This window comes from Sminthopsis crassicaudata, chromosome 3 (genome assembly GCF_048593235.1).
Source record: "Sminthopsis crassicaudata isolate SCR6 chromosome 3, ASM4859323v1, whole genome shotgun sequence".
Taxonomy (NCBI): domain Eukaryota; kingdom Metazoa; phylum Chordata; class Mammalia; order Dasyuromorphia; family Dasyuridae; genus Sminthopsis; species Sminthopsis crassicaudata.
In genome coordinates, this window is record NC_133619.1 from 594,685,729 (window position 1) to 594,700,185 (window position 14,457).

General features: G+C 36.8%; 1 protein-coding gene across 4 annotated transcripts in view; it reads left to right on the top strand.

Moving 5' to 3' along the window:
- KPNA6 (karyopherin subunit alpha 6) overlaps positions 1-14,457 on the top strand; it is a 49,937-nt gene that overhangs the window by 16,990 nt on the left and 18,490 nt on the right. The window contains exon 1 of one of the 4 annotated variants that reach the window (XM_074305341.1): positions 4,648-4,911. The exons of 2 other annotated variants lie outside the window; for them this stretch is intronic. In XM_074305341.1, coding sequence (XP_074161442.1) covers positions 4,878-4,911 — 34 coding nt within the window. In that variant the 5' untranslated portion in view covers positions 4,648-4,877. Of the gene's footprint in view, positions 1-4,647; positions 4,912-9,073; positions 9,257-14,457 lie in introns of those variants that run through there. One more of the 4 variants, XM_074305342.1, reaches the window with a different exon arrangement.

Sequence of the window (14,457 nt, forward strand, 5' to 3'; positions counted from 1 at the left end):
ACACATTCCCTCCAACATTTATCCTTATCCTTTTTTCTGTCATTTTAGCCAATCTGAAAGTGTGTAGTGGTACTTCAGAGTAGTCTTAATTTGCATTTCTCTAATCAATAGTGATTTAGAGCATGTTTTGGTATGTCTAGAATGGTTTTAATTTCTTCATCTGAAAATTCTGTTCATATCCTTAGATCATTTATCAATTGGAGAATGGCTTTATATTCTCATAAAGTTGAATCAATTCTCTATTTAATATTTTAGAAATGAGGCCATTATCAGAACCTTTAGGTGTAAAGAGATATATATATATATATATATATATATATATATATTTTTTTTTTTTTTTTTAACCAGCTTTCTGCTTCCTTTCTAATGTTGGCTACATTGGTTTTGGGAAACCAGTTTTCAAATTTGTTTTCTGGCATTTCAAAAAATACTGCCTTTCCAATACATGGGAGAGTTAAAAACAAAACAAAAACAAACAAACAAACAAAAAAAAAAAACCCTGTTGTGGTTATTTTCTGATGGCTGATGCCTAGCAACAATGTAAATGTTTGTTGAAAACAACAATAATCATTTAATCATTTAAAATGAATAAAACATCTTTATTTTCCTAAGAAAACTTTTACAGTGAATTTTTATGTAGTTAATTGTGTGATTTTTTTTCAGTTATATATTTTTAAAATTCTATTGAAAAAACACTATTTTGAAAGATCAGCATGTATTGATATCAGTACTTTTATTCCAGTATCAAGTGCTTCCTGAAATCCAGTGGTTCCACTAGCCATTGTGTATTCTGTTTTTTAAAGACTTGCATTAGATTGATGCTGGCTCCTTAGATAAGTCATCTTCCATTCTTGTTCTCTTTTAAAAAGAAGAGATTAAACTAAATTGTCTGCAAGAAATCCCCCTATGATGGCTAAGAATAGGCATTTTGAAGAACCCAAAGATAAAGCATCTCAATTCCCAAGAGATGTATTTTTTGATTTGTGATAGACTTCTGACATAGTGAACAGATAGTTGACCTAAAGTAAAGACCTGAGACCAAGTCCATCTTTGACATCTATTGGCTGTGTGACCCCAGGCCAATCACTTAAAATGTTGTTCATCATTCCCTTCTTGAAGAAGACCAAAGGTGTTACAAGAGTGGTGTGTTGACTTGCAGGTGAATTGGATAGCCTCACTACCTCCTCCAAAAAGACTGGTAATGGGAAACCCCTTAAAGCCCAGGACTGCTTATCTGTTATCTTCTGCACTTAACCAGAGGTCTGGCTGAAGAAGGAACTTGATAAGTCTTCCACTTATGCTTTTGTTCCAAGTCACTGATTAAAAATATTGGACACAAATCTAAAACAGATCTCTGCTGTGTGCTGTTTTAGTGTGCCTTTCAGGTTGTATTGTTCTGTTGATCATAACCTATTTGGCTTCCTTAATTCATCCAGGAATGTTTTTTAGGGAATGCCTTAATCCAGAGTTAATTGTGTCTATAGTTAACTCTTACTGGAAAGCACTTTGATTATAGCTTGAGAGCTGTGGTGATAGGGTGGCTACCCCTTAAGACCACTATCTGTGGTCATCAGTTATGTTAATGTTGTACCTCCTCATCCAGTTTTGTCAGAAAGTTGGAAAGACTTGAGATTTAGAGCTATAAAGGATTTTCTAGGTCTTAGAATCCAGTGACCTTCTTTGAAAAAAAAAAAAAAAAGAAATGAAGGATGGAGGCTTTGAAATACCCCCTTTCAGGCAGCAAACTCAAACAGGTCCAAATGTTTCACCTAGGTGGTAGACTAAATAGCAATCTTTAAGAAAGAATTTGTATTCTCAAACTGCGTATACCCCTTGACCCAAAAGTGTTTCTACTGGGCCCATATCCCAAAAATCCAAAGAGATCATAAAGGAGGGAAAGGGGCCTGTATGTGCAAAAATGTTTGTGGCAGCCCTTTTTGTAATGGCAAAAAACTGGAAACTGAGTGGATGCCCATCAGTTGGAGAATTGCTAAATAAGTTTATGATATATGAATGTTACAGAATATTATTGTTCTATAAGAAACGATCAGCAGGATGACTTTAGAGAGGCCTGGAGAAATTTATATGAATGGATGCTAAGTGAAATGAGCAGAATCAGGAGATCATCTTACACAGCAACAAGAAGACTATAAGATGATCAATTCTGATCAATAATGAATGATAATGATTCTTTCCAATTTTCCAATTCTTACCAATAATGAGATAGATGACTGAAGCCATTTCCAATGATCTTATGACGAAGAGAGCCATCAATATCCAGAGAGAAGACTGTTGGAATTGAATGTGAATCACAGCATAACATTCTCAATCTTATTTGATGTTGTTCACTTACATTTTGATTTCTTATTTTCTTTCCTTTTGGATCTGATTTCTCTTGTGCAGCAAGAGAATTGTATAGATATGGTCACATGTATTGGAATCAACATATATTTCAACATGAATAACATATATTGGATTGCTTGCCATCTAGGGAAGGGAGTGGGGGGAGGGAAGGAGGGAAAAATCTGGAAAAAAAGGTTTTGCAAGGGGTTAATGTTGAAAAATTATCCATAGGGGCAATTAGGTGGCACAGTTGATAGAGCACCAGCCCTGAAGTCAGGAAGACCTGAGTTCAAATTTGACCTCAAACATGTAACACTACCTAGCTGTGTGACCGTGGGCAAGTCACTTAACCCCAATTGCCTCAGCAAAAAAAAAAAATAATAATAATAATAATAATAAATAAATAATAATAAAGAAAAATATTAATTAAAAAAGAAAAGAAAACTTGTCATAACATTGAAATATATATTTGGTAACAAACTACCCACATATGAGTATGTTTATAGAACTATTTAGTGAAGGAATTAGTAGTTGAAGTTGTTAGGTACATGACAATTGTTAGTAGTTGAAATGATCTCTCTTTTATTTGCTTTGTCAGCTTTGGATAAATATTTGGTAACAACTTCTATTTGTCTGCTTGTTCAAATATGGTTAGCTATACATTCTAGATTGGATGCCACTAATGCTCAAGTAAAAACAATGTTAGAGGAGTAGTTGCTAGGGGTGCCAGGGACTGAAGTTTGGGTCCTACTGGTAAGGCACTGGTTTGTTAGAGTCTCATTAAATCAGACTTAGAGCTTGGCTTATTTGCCTCCCTTTAAAAATCCATGACTTAGCAAGCCTTGGACTTGGTGTTCTTCCCTATTTCATTCAACAAATCTCTGCTGATCATCTTTTATGTGTAAAGTCCAACCTTGAGTGGGAACATAGAATTGAAAAATGATGCAATCTCTGACCTTACACAGGCAAGATTAAATAGAAGGAAGAGAAGGCTTCAGCCTAGACCATTGATGATTCTTAAAAGTGGGTTAATACTGGAGCTGAGCTTTGCTTGAAGAAAAAAATTTCAACAGGTGTAGATTATAGAAGAAGTTCTAGTTATAGGGAGAGGGTGGGTGGCCCACTCCCACTCAGGAGCAACTGACTGGAATGCTTGAAGGAAAATAATGTGGGATAAAACCAGAATGGTCAATGAGAGACTCAAATGCTAGATTAAGGAGTTTATTTTATCTTCTTAGGCAATAAGGTAAAACTAGGTTTTGGCCTCTATCTTATACTTTTTTTTTTTTTTTTTTTTCCTGAGGCAATTGGGGTTAAATGACTTTCCCAGGGTCACACAGCTAGGAAGTGTTAAGTGTCTGAGACCAGATTTGAACTCAGGTTCTCCTAACTTCAGGGCTGGTGCTCTATCCACTGCGCCACCTAGCTGCCTCTGATTTTGGCCTCTAGTGATAGGTTGATTTGAAGATGGGTCAATGGTAGAACATTTAGGTGATGTAGGACTGGAGATTGAGAGTCATCTGCAAAGAGGTAATAATTAACTGTGGGAATGGATTGAATCATTAAAAGAAATTATAGTGAAAATTGGGCCAAGAACAGAACTTTAGGGGACATCCACATCTAGTAGGAACCAAATTGGTGAGCCAGAGAACCTGCTCTTTATTCTACCTATCTATAGTTCCCTTTTCCCAAAAAAAATTTCCATTTTGGAGTTGGTTGCATATTAGGGCCAAGGTTCCCACACCAGCTTTAGAACCGTGTCACTCTGTTGTCTAATAGTGAGGCTGTTTTTTTTATTGGCCAATTTAATAACAACGTTGTCTTAACAAACAGCTTTCTAATGATAATTGTGCTGTTTTTGCCCAAGGACTGAGCTTTATACTATCCTAAAAATTACTGGGGAAGTACAAAGGGAATGAAGGGGCAGGCAGAAAAGGGGTGGCTTAAAGCTTGAGGAGGAGGGTTAATTATTTGATGGAAGAGTCCAAATGCTAAGCTACCTATTTATTAAGGGGAGTTCTTCATTAATTTCTCCCATCTCTCTTCCTAGTATCATTAAATAGTCATGTTAACGTTATGAGACCTATGGTCTCACTTGGTCTTCTGAGATGTACAGCATATACTCAGCAATCAGTCTTGATTTAAACCCTTAGCATTTCCTGATTTAAGTGCGGCAAGTGGTAGCATTTCATTAGAAAGCCTCCCTTTTCAAGAAGAACCTACTGAGCTTGTTGCCTGGGTGATGATCATAATTAAAGAGACTGATTGGTTTCCTGTTTATAGTCTCCTGGCCTAGCCTCCCCTCCTGGAAGATCATCCTGTCATTAGCTGAAAAATGAAAGCTAGTTTCCTTATCTCCTCGGTGCAGCTGTTTTGTAGCCTCCCAGGCAAGCTTGCTTCAGATGATTGCTTCCTAGATGGAAATAAGTCACATTTTTAAAGCCCTTTATGTTATAAAGCAGTCTTCTCACAACTTTGTCAGCTAGATGGTCCGAACATTCCCATTTTTCAGATGCAGAAACTAAGGCTCAGAGATGGAACAAGATTTATCCAGGATCTCATGGTTAGGTAAGTGCTGGAGCCAGGTCTTCCTAGGACTTCATTAGAACTAGTATTCAAGAAGCTCCTTTTATAGATGAGGAAACTGAAGACCTAAGAGTGTAGGGAGCAGGAACAAAGACAGACTATGAGTCCAGGGGTATCGTTGATGGAGGGAGAGCAACTTAGTTGGGCTGTGAAGGGCTTCATAGGAAGGGAGAGATTTCATGGATAAACCATTAATTTCTCAATTGTTGTTAATGTGAATTGTGTAAAATTTTTTTGCTATAACATATCTCTAAACATCTTTTAAAAAAAAAACTCCTTTTTAAATACCTTAGAGTACATATCCAATATTAGAGTTACTTTATCAAAGGGTATTTCTCACTTTTATAATATTTGTTAAGTAACACAACAGATTGCTCTCTTGGAGACTGCAGTAATTTATATTGTTCCCAGCAATGTATGAATATTTATTTCTCCAAGCTCTGTCAACATACTTTTCATTTTTTAAAATTAATTTTTGTACCAAATTGTGTTTGTGTCTGAAGCATATCCAATGTATACGTTGAATAATGCCATGGATGTGGAGTCAGGGTCCAAGTTAGAATCCTAGCTCTAGTACTTAGGGGACCTTAAATGAGTCATTTAATCACCATAGACCTCAATTTCCTCATGTGTAAATAAAATTAGTAGTTTAAACAAAATCTCTAAATTTCTTTCCAACTCTTAAGTATAAGTCTAAATAGAAGAATTCCCCAAAGGTATTAAGCTACTCTGGGTGTAAGATACTCCATCAAATTAAATAGGTCCTATTTATAGGTGATGTGCTACTTTCAACAAGCCTGAGAATATTTAAGTTGCCTCATTAAATGTGACAGCCTCTCCGAGGTTATATAGTTGTCTGGACTAAAAAAAAAAGAGGAATAAGAATGCATGCTATTCTTGAGGGGATCTTCACATTTTCATCCTTACAGGTACCCTTCTAGTGTAGAGGAAGGCAGCTTCTCCATTCTTATCTCTCTCCTTGTGGGGTGTATGTTTGTGTGTCTTTCTGTGGCCCAGTATTACACTTAAAGTGGCTTAGGTTACCTCCTCTTCTCCTTTACTAATCAATCACCTACCTTTCTGATCATAATTTCTTGTATTTCAGTTGAGAAATTGTACAGTGGCTTCAATTATCCCCGACTCCTCTTTGACAAACACTAATTATCTCATTGTGTTTTGTTTTTACTTAATATACTTTTTTCAATTAAAAAAAAGCTTCCTTCTCATTTTTCATCCCTATTGAAGAAAAAAAGGAAAATGTATATAGTCAAGCAAAACAAATCGCCACATTGGCCATCTGAAAAAAAAAAAAAATTTTTTTAACATTCACCTTTGCAAACCTTGTGTTCCAAAGTGTTTTTTGTGTGTGTGTGTGTGTGTGTGTGTGTGTGTTTTCTTTCCTTTCCTACCTTCTTCCCTATTATCTTCCCTAGTAACTGAGGTAAGGTTTGAATTCAGGTCTTCTGAGCTTCAAGTCTAGCCCTCTATCCATTATTCCAGGCTTCCTCTTGAAATCTAAGATTAGATGATTTCTGAGGTCTAAGTAATATAAGTAACAAACAGCTTGGTACAGAAGTGAAACCATAAGATTTGGGAGCACAAGATTTTCATTGAAATGCTACTTCTGCTTCTCCCTCTCCCCCAATTTTCTGACTTAGGGCAAAGCTGCTTTGCCTTCTTTAAATACTTCTTGGGGCAGCTGGATGTTATAGTGGATAGAGCACTGGCCCTGGAATCAGGAGGGCCTGGGTTCAAATGTAGCTTCAGACACTTAATACTTCCTAGCTGTGTGACCCCGGGCAAGTCACTTAACCACAATTACCTTATGCCCCCTCCTACCCCCCGAAAAAAAACAAACAAAACAATATTTCTTCATAAAATGAGAAAATTGAGCTGGAGCTGGAAGCAACCTCAGACATCATCTCAATTCTGAAGTCCCAACACTGTGCGCTGCCCCATGCTTCTGCCAATACAGACCAGAGAATCTTGGCCCATCAGTGGCTGAATATCCTCCACAAAGGCTGTCCCAACTGTCCCTTTAATATGTTTATGGGAAGAAATGTAATAAAAGGTGTCTGTTTCTAGACATAAGTTGACTAAAATTCCTAAAGTTGCTGAGTCTCATGAAAACAGAAAGTTAAATTAAAGGGAAAGAGCCATATCAAATTCAAATGTGGAAGATTTTTGGAAATGGATGGGTTTGGGTATGCTGAAAGCAGGGAGTGAGGGCCATGAATAACATTGGGACTTGAACATGGATTTGGTATCCATCTTCCTTCTATACTTCATCTTCATAAGAATTGTACTTTGTTGACATTGGAAACAAAGTGAGCTTATACATGCCAGTTGTAGAAAGGAAACGAAAGAAAAGGAAAGTCATACTGAGTTTCACAGTGAGGAAAATTGAACTTTTTTTAATGTTAGAGAAACTCCAAAACTTAAACAGAAGAATTTTAAACTTGACAGCAAAAACCTTTGAATACTTTTCTTTCTCTTCTCCCAACCCTCTCACCATCTCTCATCTTTAAATGACTCTTGATACCCAAGCATTATATTTCATTTCAGTGTCAGGTTTTGTTTCTTCTGAACTTTCAAAAGTTCCATTGTATACTCACTTATTCCACTGAGTTTTTTCTCTTTTTTAAAAAGAGGCCTTGTTTACCTCTCATTTGTAGACCAATTTGCATTCATCATTACAGGACTCTTGTAAATCCTATCAAAAGCAGTCCCCAAAATGAGCTTTTGCAGTGGACTAAAAGAATCCGGGCTCTCCAACAAGGGATGTGGAGGAGCTATGGTTGTGCCAGGCCTACTGGATTTGGGGGGGAGAAATAGCTATAGTTTGAAATTGGCTAGACCCTGAGCTATGTTTTAAAGAGCCAGTTATCAGGGAAAAAAAGCTGATAAGCATCCCAACTATGATCTTATTTCACCTGGCTTGAATATGTATTGAACCCATTCTATTTCCCTGATCCCGTAATCTGGAAGTGTTCTTTACTAATTGTCAGTAGGTTGAAAATAAGCTGAGGATTTAGAATTTTAGCACTATAACTGAGAAGAGGGGCAGCTAGATGGCAAAGTGGATAGAATACCATCTTGAATTCAGGAGGACCCGAGTTCAATCTGGCCTCAGACACTTAACACTTCCTAGCTGTATGACCCTGGGCAAGTCACTTAACCCCAGCGAGGGGGGGGGGGGCGGGGGGGGAGGGAAGATTCACAATATAACTGAGAAGAGTTTCATAGCCCTTCTCTAGATTGACTGCCAAAAAGGTCTATGACCCAAAAAAAGATCTATTAATCTTGGCCAACATTATATATATATATATATATATATATATATATATATATATATATATATATATATATATATATATATATATATATAATTTATTTTTTTTTTAAGATAATGTTTGTGGGGGTTTTTTAATCATGGTTTTTTTTTTTTTTGTTTTGTTTTGTTTTTAATTTTGTTATATTTGGCCTATTGTCCTAACTCATCCAAGATCTTTTTTGGATCCTAACTTTGTCATCAGTTAACCCTTTCCTTCCTTTATGCCTACAGATTTGTTTAGTGTGCTATTTTTCTCTCTTCCAAATTATATTAAAATATAGGCTTTTTGAGAGCAAAAACTATTTTTGCCTTTAAAAATAAATCCCCAGTACTCTTAGCCTCGTGCCTAGCTGATTGATAGTTAATAGCATAAGATAAGACTAGAGCATTCTGCTAGAAACTTCCTTCCAAATTGATAACTGTTAATAACTACAATGGGGATCACTCGGGCCAATCTAGATCTAGGTAACTACTTGTACTACCATATAAACTACCTCTCTGTCCACAAAAACTAGCTGATTTCCCTTCTCCCCTGTCCCCCATTTTACAGCTATAAAAAACTGAGGCCTAGAAAAATGATATAACTAATTTAAGGTCTTCTAGATAACAAGTACCTAAATAGTAGAAGTAAGTATATTTCCATCACCAGCCTGAAAGGAACCCTTCTTGGCCCATGACATAGACACAGACATTGATCTAAAGGGAATCTCTCTGATAATGTTTCTTTTTTGGATCTTATTCTGAGGTATAGTTTTTCTTTTAAGGTAATGTTTTCAATGTAAATTTCCCACTTCTCATCATTGTAGCTCCCTTTCCAAGATCCTCCAGTGAAGTCATAAGCCAGTGTTTGTGAGATTCCCTTTGTTGCTATGGAAATAAAAATAGTCACACAATCATCCTTCCAGTTCCCCTTGTCAACTTTGTGCCGAAGCAAGTGGAGGAGCAGCCACCCTGGGTAGATCTGGATCTCAGTCATGAAAAAGCAGCTGTCAGGTAATGAGACTCACTAGGCAACACAGCAACCTTTTGTTACCCGTCTGTACTCAGCAACCATTAGTTTCCTAGGAGTGTCCAGACAGCATCACAAACTTCTTTGCTTTTGTACTAGGTGGACTTGGACCATGCCTAGTGTGGCCATAAATTTGACATGTTCTAAGAGCCTGGTAGTGTTCTTTCATTCCAGGGAAATCCTAGCCTAGCTTGCCAGTCTTCACCTCTCTACCACAGCTCCATTGGGTGTCAACAGCTCATTTAGATGTCCTTCGTGTTATTGTACTCCATTGGCAAATTATCCTTCATTCCTATCTGCCCAGTCTTTTCACTTTCTATTTTTAATCTCACAAGTTCATTTTTAAATCTCTGGAGCCTTGAGACTGCCATAAAAGTCATAGAATTGCAGGACTCCAAAGTTGGAAGAAACCTTAGGAGCATTCTAGTCTAACTTGTAAAACTAGAAAAGACTCCTCTAAAACATACTTAGAAGTAGTAGTCTAGTCTTTGAAGACTTCCACTGAGAGGGCACCCACTCCCTCCAGGCAATCCAGTCTGCATTTGGATAATTTCTATTGGAGGAAATTTTTCTGTGCAGACCACGCCTAAACCTGCCTCTTTGCACTTTTTCCTTTTCCTCCAACTTTCCTTTGCTCCTTATTTTGCTCTTTGGAGTCAAGCAGAACAAGCCTGATCCTTCTCCCTTACAACAGCCCCTTGGGTACTTGGAGACAGCTTTCATATGCTCACCAGGTCTTTTTTTTTTTTCGAGGCTGGATATCCCCAGCACCTTTTACTCCTCCTCCTCTCATAGAGACCCAAGGCCCTTCATCACCAAATTCAAGCTTCTGGAGATGTGCTCTCTTTTTATCAGTGCCTTTCCTTAAATGTTTGCCTGTAATAGTATCAGTTGGGGGATTAGTAGTGATAATAGCTCCTGGCACTTGTATAGCACTTTCAGTGGGGTGTAGGCATTGTGCACAGCTCTGGAAGGTCAGTGCTACTATCATCATCATCCCCATTTTACAGTCGAAGAAACTAAGACTGACAGGAGTGACTCATCCAGGGTTACTATCTCAGGCCTGGAGTGGATTGCAGTGAGAGGACCAGTCCAGCTGTGCCCTCAGGCTTTGAGTGGCTACCTTATTGTACTATTATGAAATTATTGAAATTTCACTCCACTAAAATTCCCAGCTCTCTTCCCCATCTTACATGTATGAAGTTCACTGTTTGAACCTAAGTGTTAGATTCTACAAATATCTTTATTAAATTTCATCTTTATTAGATTTGGCCTGATGTTCCAACCTGTGAATAGATCCCTTTTTGATCCTGAATGTCCTTCAGTAATTTAGCTGTCCCTCTTTGTGTCATTTATATTCAATAACCATGCCAGCTATGCCTTTTTTTTTTCTCAATGTCAACTAAAATAAGAATTTTCACATACACATACACAATACAACAGAAAGAGATGGTTGTACATGAAACCTTGAACTCTATTAATTTATAGCCTGCTTTTCTTTTTTAAGTGTATAATAAATCATTGACAGAAAAGTTAAATAGCATAGGTCCAAGTACAAATCCCCGAGTTTCTGGACTGGAGATCTTTTCAGTTAACATTGACCCTATTAATAACTACTCATATAAAACTGCCAGACTTTTGTAATTATGCTTCATTATCTGTACTTGCATTTACCTAGTGTGTATGTGTGTGTGTGTGTGTGTATATATATATAAATTTTAATTTTTTAAAATGTTGTGTTGGATGATGTATTCTATGTTTCTTTGTTTTGATTTGTTTTTAAAGTCAATCCCCCCTTTTTTTTTTTTTTTAATTGGAATTTTCCCTTCATGTCATCACAATTTCATCATCTGATAGGGTTCCCAGTCCCCTTTTACAGCACTAATTTATATCCTTCATACAGATTAGAGAATAATACTTAGAAATCCTGGTCTTTTGAGACAGAAAATCTGGAGCTCAGCCACTATGCTTATATCCTCATAAAAGTTGTTTTAAGAAAAATGCTTTGTTAACATTACAGTGTATTATATATAAATTCAAGCCCTTTCTCTTGAGTTTTTCAGGAGATTTCTTAAGTATCTCTGGATAGGAAGGGAATTAATGTGGTAGTAGATTTGAAGTCTAGGGACCTGATACAGAATCCTACCTAGCTCAGCTACTTAACTGTCATCAAGGTATTGTACTACTATGAGGGGGAAAAAAAATCTTTCTAAGCCACTTTCCTCATCTATAAAATCAGGGGTTTGGACTAGAAGATTTCTAAATTCCTTCTGAGCTCTACATGGTGTGATCCAAATGGAGGCATCAATTATTTGCAATTCATGGAAGCCAGGATTTGATTTGGCACTTGAAAGATAAACAGGCAAAAGGAAGAAGGGAGAGCATTCTAAATAAGAAGTAAACATATTTGAAGACAATAATAATGTTGGGATCTTCACTTAGGAGACTGTATCTTTGTGGCAGATGAAAAAAACTGAATCATGGTCCCCTTTGTCCAAGAAGAAGCGTAACTGGGACTGAGGATGAGGTCTTGTGATTTCAGTTCTAAGCCCATGAAATCTGGGATTTCTCTTCAGTCATTCATGAACATGGAATGATATAGTGGATAACAATAGGACAAACCTATCATTTCCTTGTTTTGGTGGAAGGTATGTCCATTGAGTAGTCTTTTTCCTTCACAATGAGCCTTTTTCCTCCTTTGAATTGGCATGACAACTAGGAAAAACCTGAAGTTATTGGGGTCTTCATCACCCTGTAAAAGCCTAGGAATCCACATGTGCAGAAATGTTTGTGGTAGCAAGGAATTGGAAATTGAAGGGATGCACATTAATTGAGAAATGGCTGAACAAGTTAGGGCTATGTGATTATGATGGGATTCAATTGTTCTATAAGAAATGTGCAGCTAAATCACTACTGATTAGAAAAATGCAAATTAAAACACCTTTGAGGTACACTTCACACTTCTCAGATTAGCCAACTTGATAGGAAAAGATAATAAACGTTAGAGGAGTTGTGGGAAAACTGGGACACTAATGCATAGTTTTATTCCAAATTACTCTCCAGAATGGTTGGATCATTTCACAACTCCACTAACAATGCATAGGTATTTGACCATTGTTTTCCAAATAAGGCAATTTGGTAGTGATGGGCTTCAGGTTGGGCAAAGAACATCACCTTAATCAAAGGACCAGGTCTTTACTACCTGCCTCAACTATAATAAAAATCTTCCTAGGTCCTATATACCATCAAGATTTCATACTGTTAACTAGAATCATTTTTTTATTGCATAGATCTGGCATAATACAGCAGCTCAAAATTTTTAAGTAGATCCTTTTTGCCTCCAAATTAAAGTACACATTCAAACCCCTCCATCCTTTGGCACTGCTCTACTTTACCCATGTTTCTATTCTCCAAATACTCTACCCTTCATCTGAATTGTTCTGTTTTCTGTCACCCTTCAAACTCCCACATTCAGGCTATTGTGCCTTCCTCCTCCTTGCCTATAGAATTTCTTTAAAGACACTCCAAATTATTCCACTTCTTTCATGAAATTTATCCTGTAACATTATCTTATCCTTCTAGACTGTAATAAGCTCGAGGAATGCTTGAGAAGGTCAAGTTTTTCTATCTTACATTGTAGTCTGTACCTCTAGACACAAAGGTTTGTGAATAATGAGGATTGAACCTGTAGTAAAGAAAAAAACCTGGTGAGGAAACTCCCTTCTCTGTAATCTAATTAGAGTCTTAGAGTGGCTTAGAATATTGTTGACTTGCCCAAGCTAGGACTGGAACGTAGTTCTTCCTGGATATAGAGTTGTCTCCACTAAACCCTCTTATTTCATTTATTTAATTAATATTAAGTGGGTGAAGCTCTGATGCACTGACTGACTTTGCAGTGAGAACCCAGGGGCTGACATGGCCCTAAATGTGCTCTGGAAAGTCCTGGTTACAAGTCTCCACTTGTGACTGTGGGGATAGTTCTGGTGCCCCAGATGATTGGCGGCTGGCTGGGTTGGGTCTTGGCTTTAGGCCAAGCTTCAGTGATCCTGTGAGTCCCTTTTCTTTCTTTTGGACCTTTGTTTTCAAAACCAATTGGATTTGATCATTTCTCAGTTACATTATGTCCAAAGTTTATGGTGTTTGCTTTCCTTTTTATAACCCATTGATTAATCAGTCATCCATAAATTGATGCCAAGTATTCAAGACTCTTTGGGTCATTAGATCTCTTTGGAGGTCTGGTGAAATCTGTGAACAGTTTCTCAGAATAGCATTTTTATAAATACATTAAGTAAAATATTTATGATGACAAAAGAAACCAATTATGCTGAAATACAGTTATCACGGTATTTTTTTTTTAAGTTCATAGATCTCAGGTTAAAAAACTCTATTATGAATCCAGAGGACTTATTATAAAAATACTATTCACCTGATGGAAGTGTGAATGCAGATCAAAGCATACTTTTTTTTTTTTTTTTTTTTTTTAGCTTTGGGGATTGTAGACCTTTTTTTCCTCTACTTATTATTCTTTCCAATTATATGTAAAGATACTTTTCAGCAGTCACTTTTGCAAGATTTTGAGTTTTTTTTTCTCTTTTCCTTCCTTACTAAGGAAGCAATCTGATATAGGTTATATATGTACAGTCATTTTAAACATATTTCCATCTTAGGTTGTAAAAGAAAAATCAAAAACAAAGGAATCACCACAAGAAAGAAAAAGGGAAAAAAAGTGAAAATAGGAAAAGCATACGACTTTAAACTTTATTTTTCTTGAGTTCTGTTTTCTTTTATAACATGGCTAATATGGAAATACATTTTACATAACTGCACATGTATAATGTATATCAAATTGCTTGTCTTTTTCAAAGAAGGGGCAAAGGAGAAAAAAAAATTGGAACTCAACAGAAGTATGTTTAAAAATAAGAAACTTTGTTTGAAGGTAAATAGAGATAGCACTTGATACCCCAAGTACCTCTGGAATATGAGGATGAAATCATCCTTTTCTAATTTTGTTTTCAGAACCAGGGCTGTTGCTTTGTATCTTGGAGATGACCCTGGTTTCTCAAAGGCTGTGTAACAGAACACAAGCTCTGGATGATCCTGCTAAGCTGGAAAGTTAGTCCAGGCAGCAGGTGCACCCTGAACTAGTCGTCAGCAAAATTGAGAGCATATTATCAGCAGGAGGGTG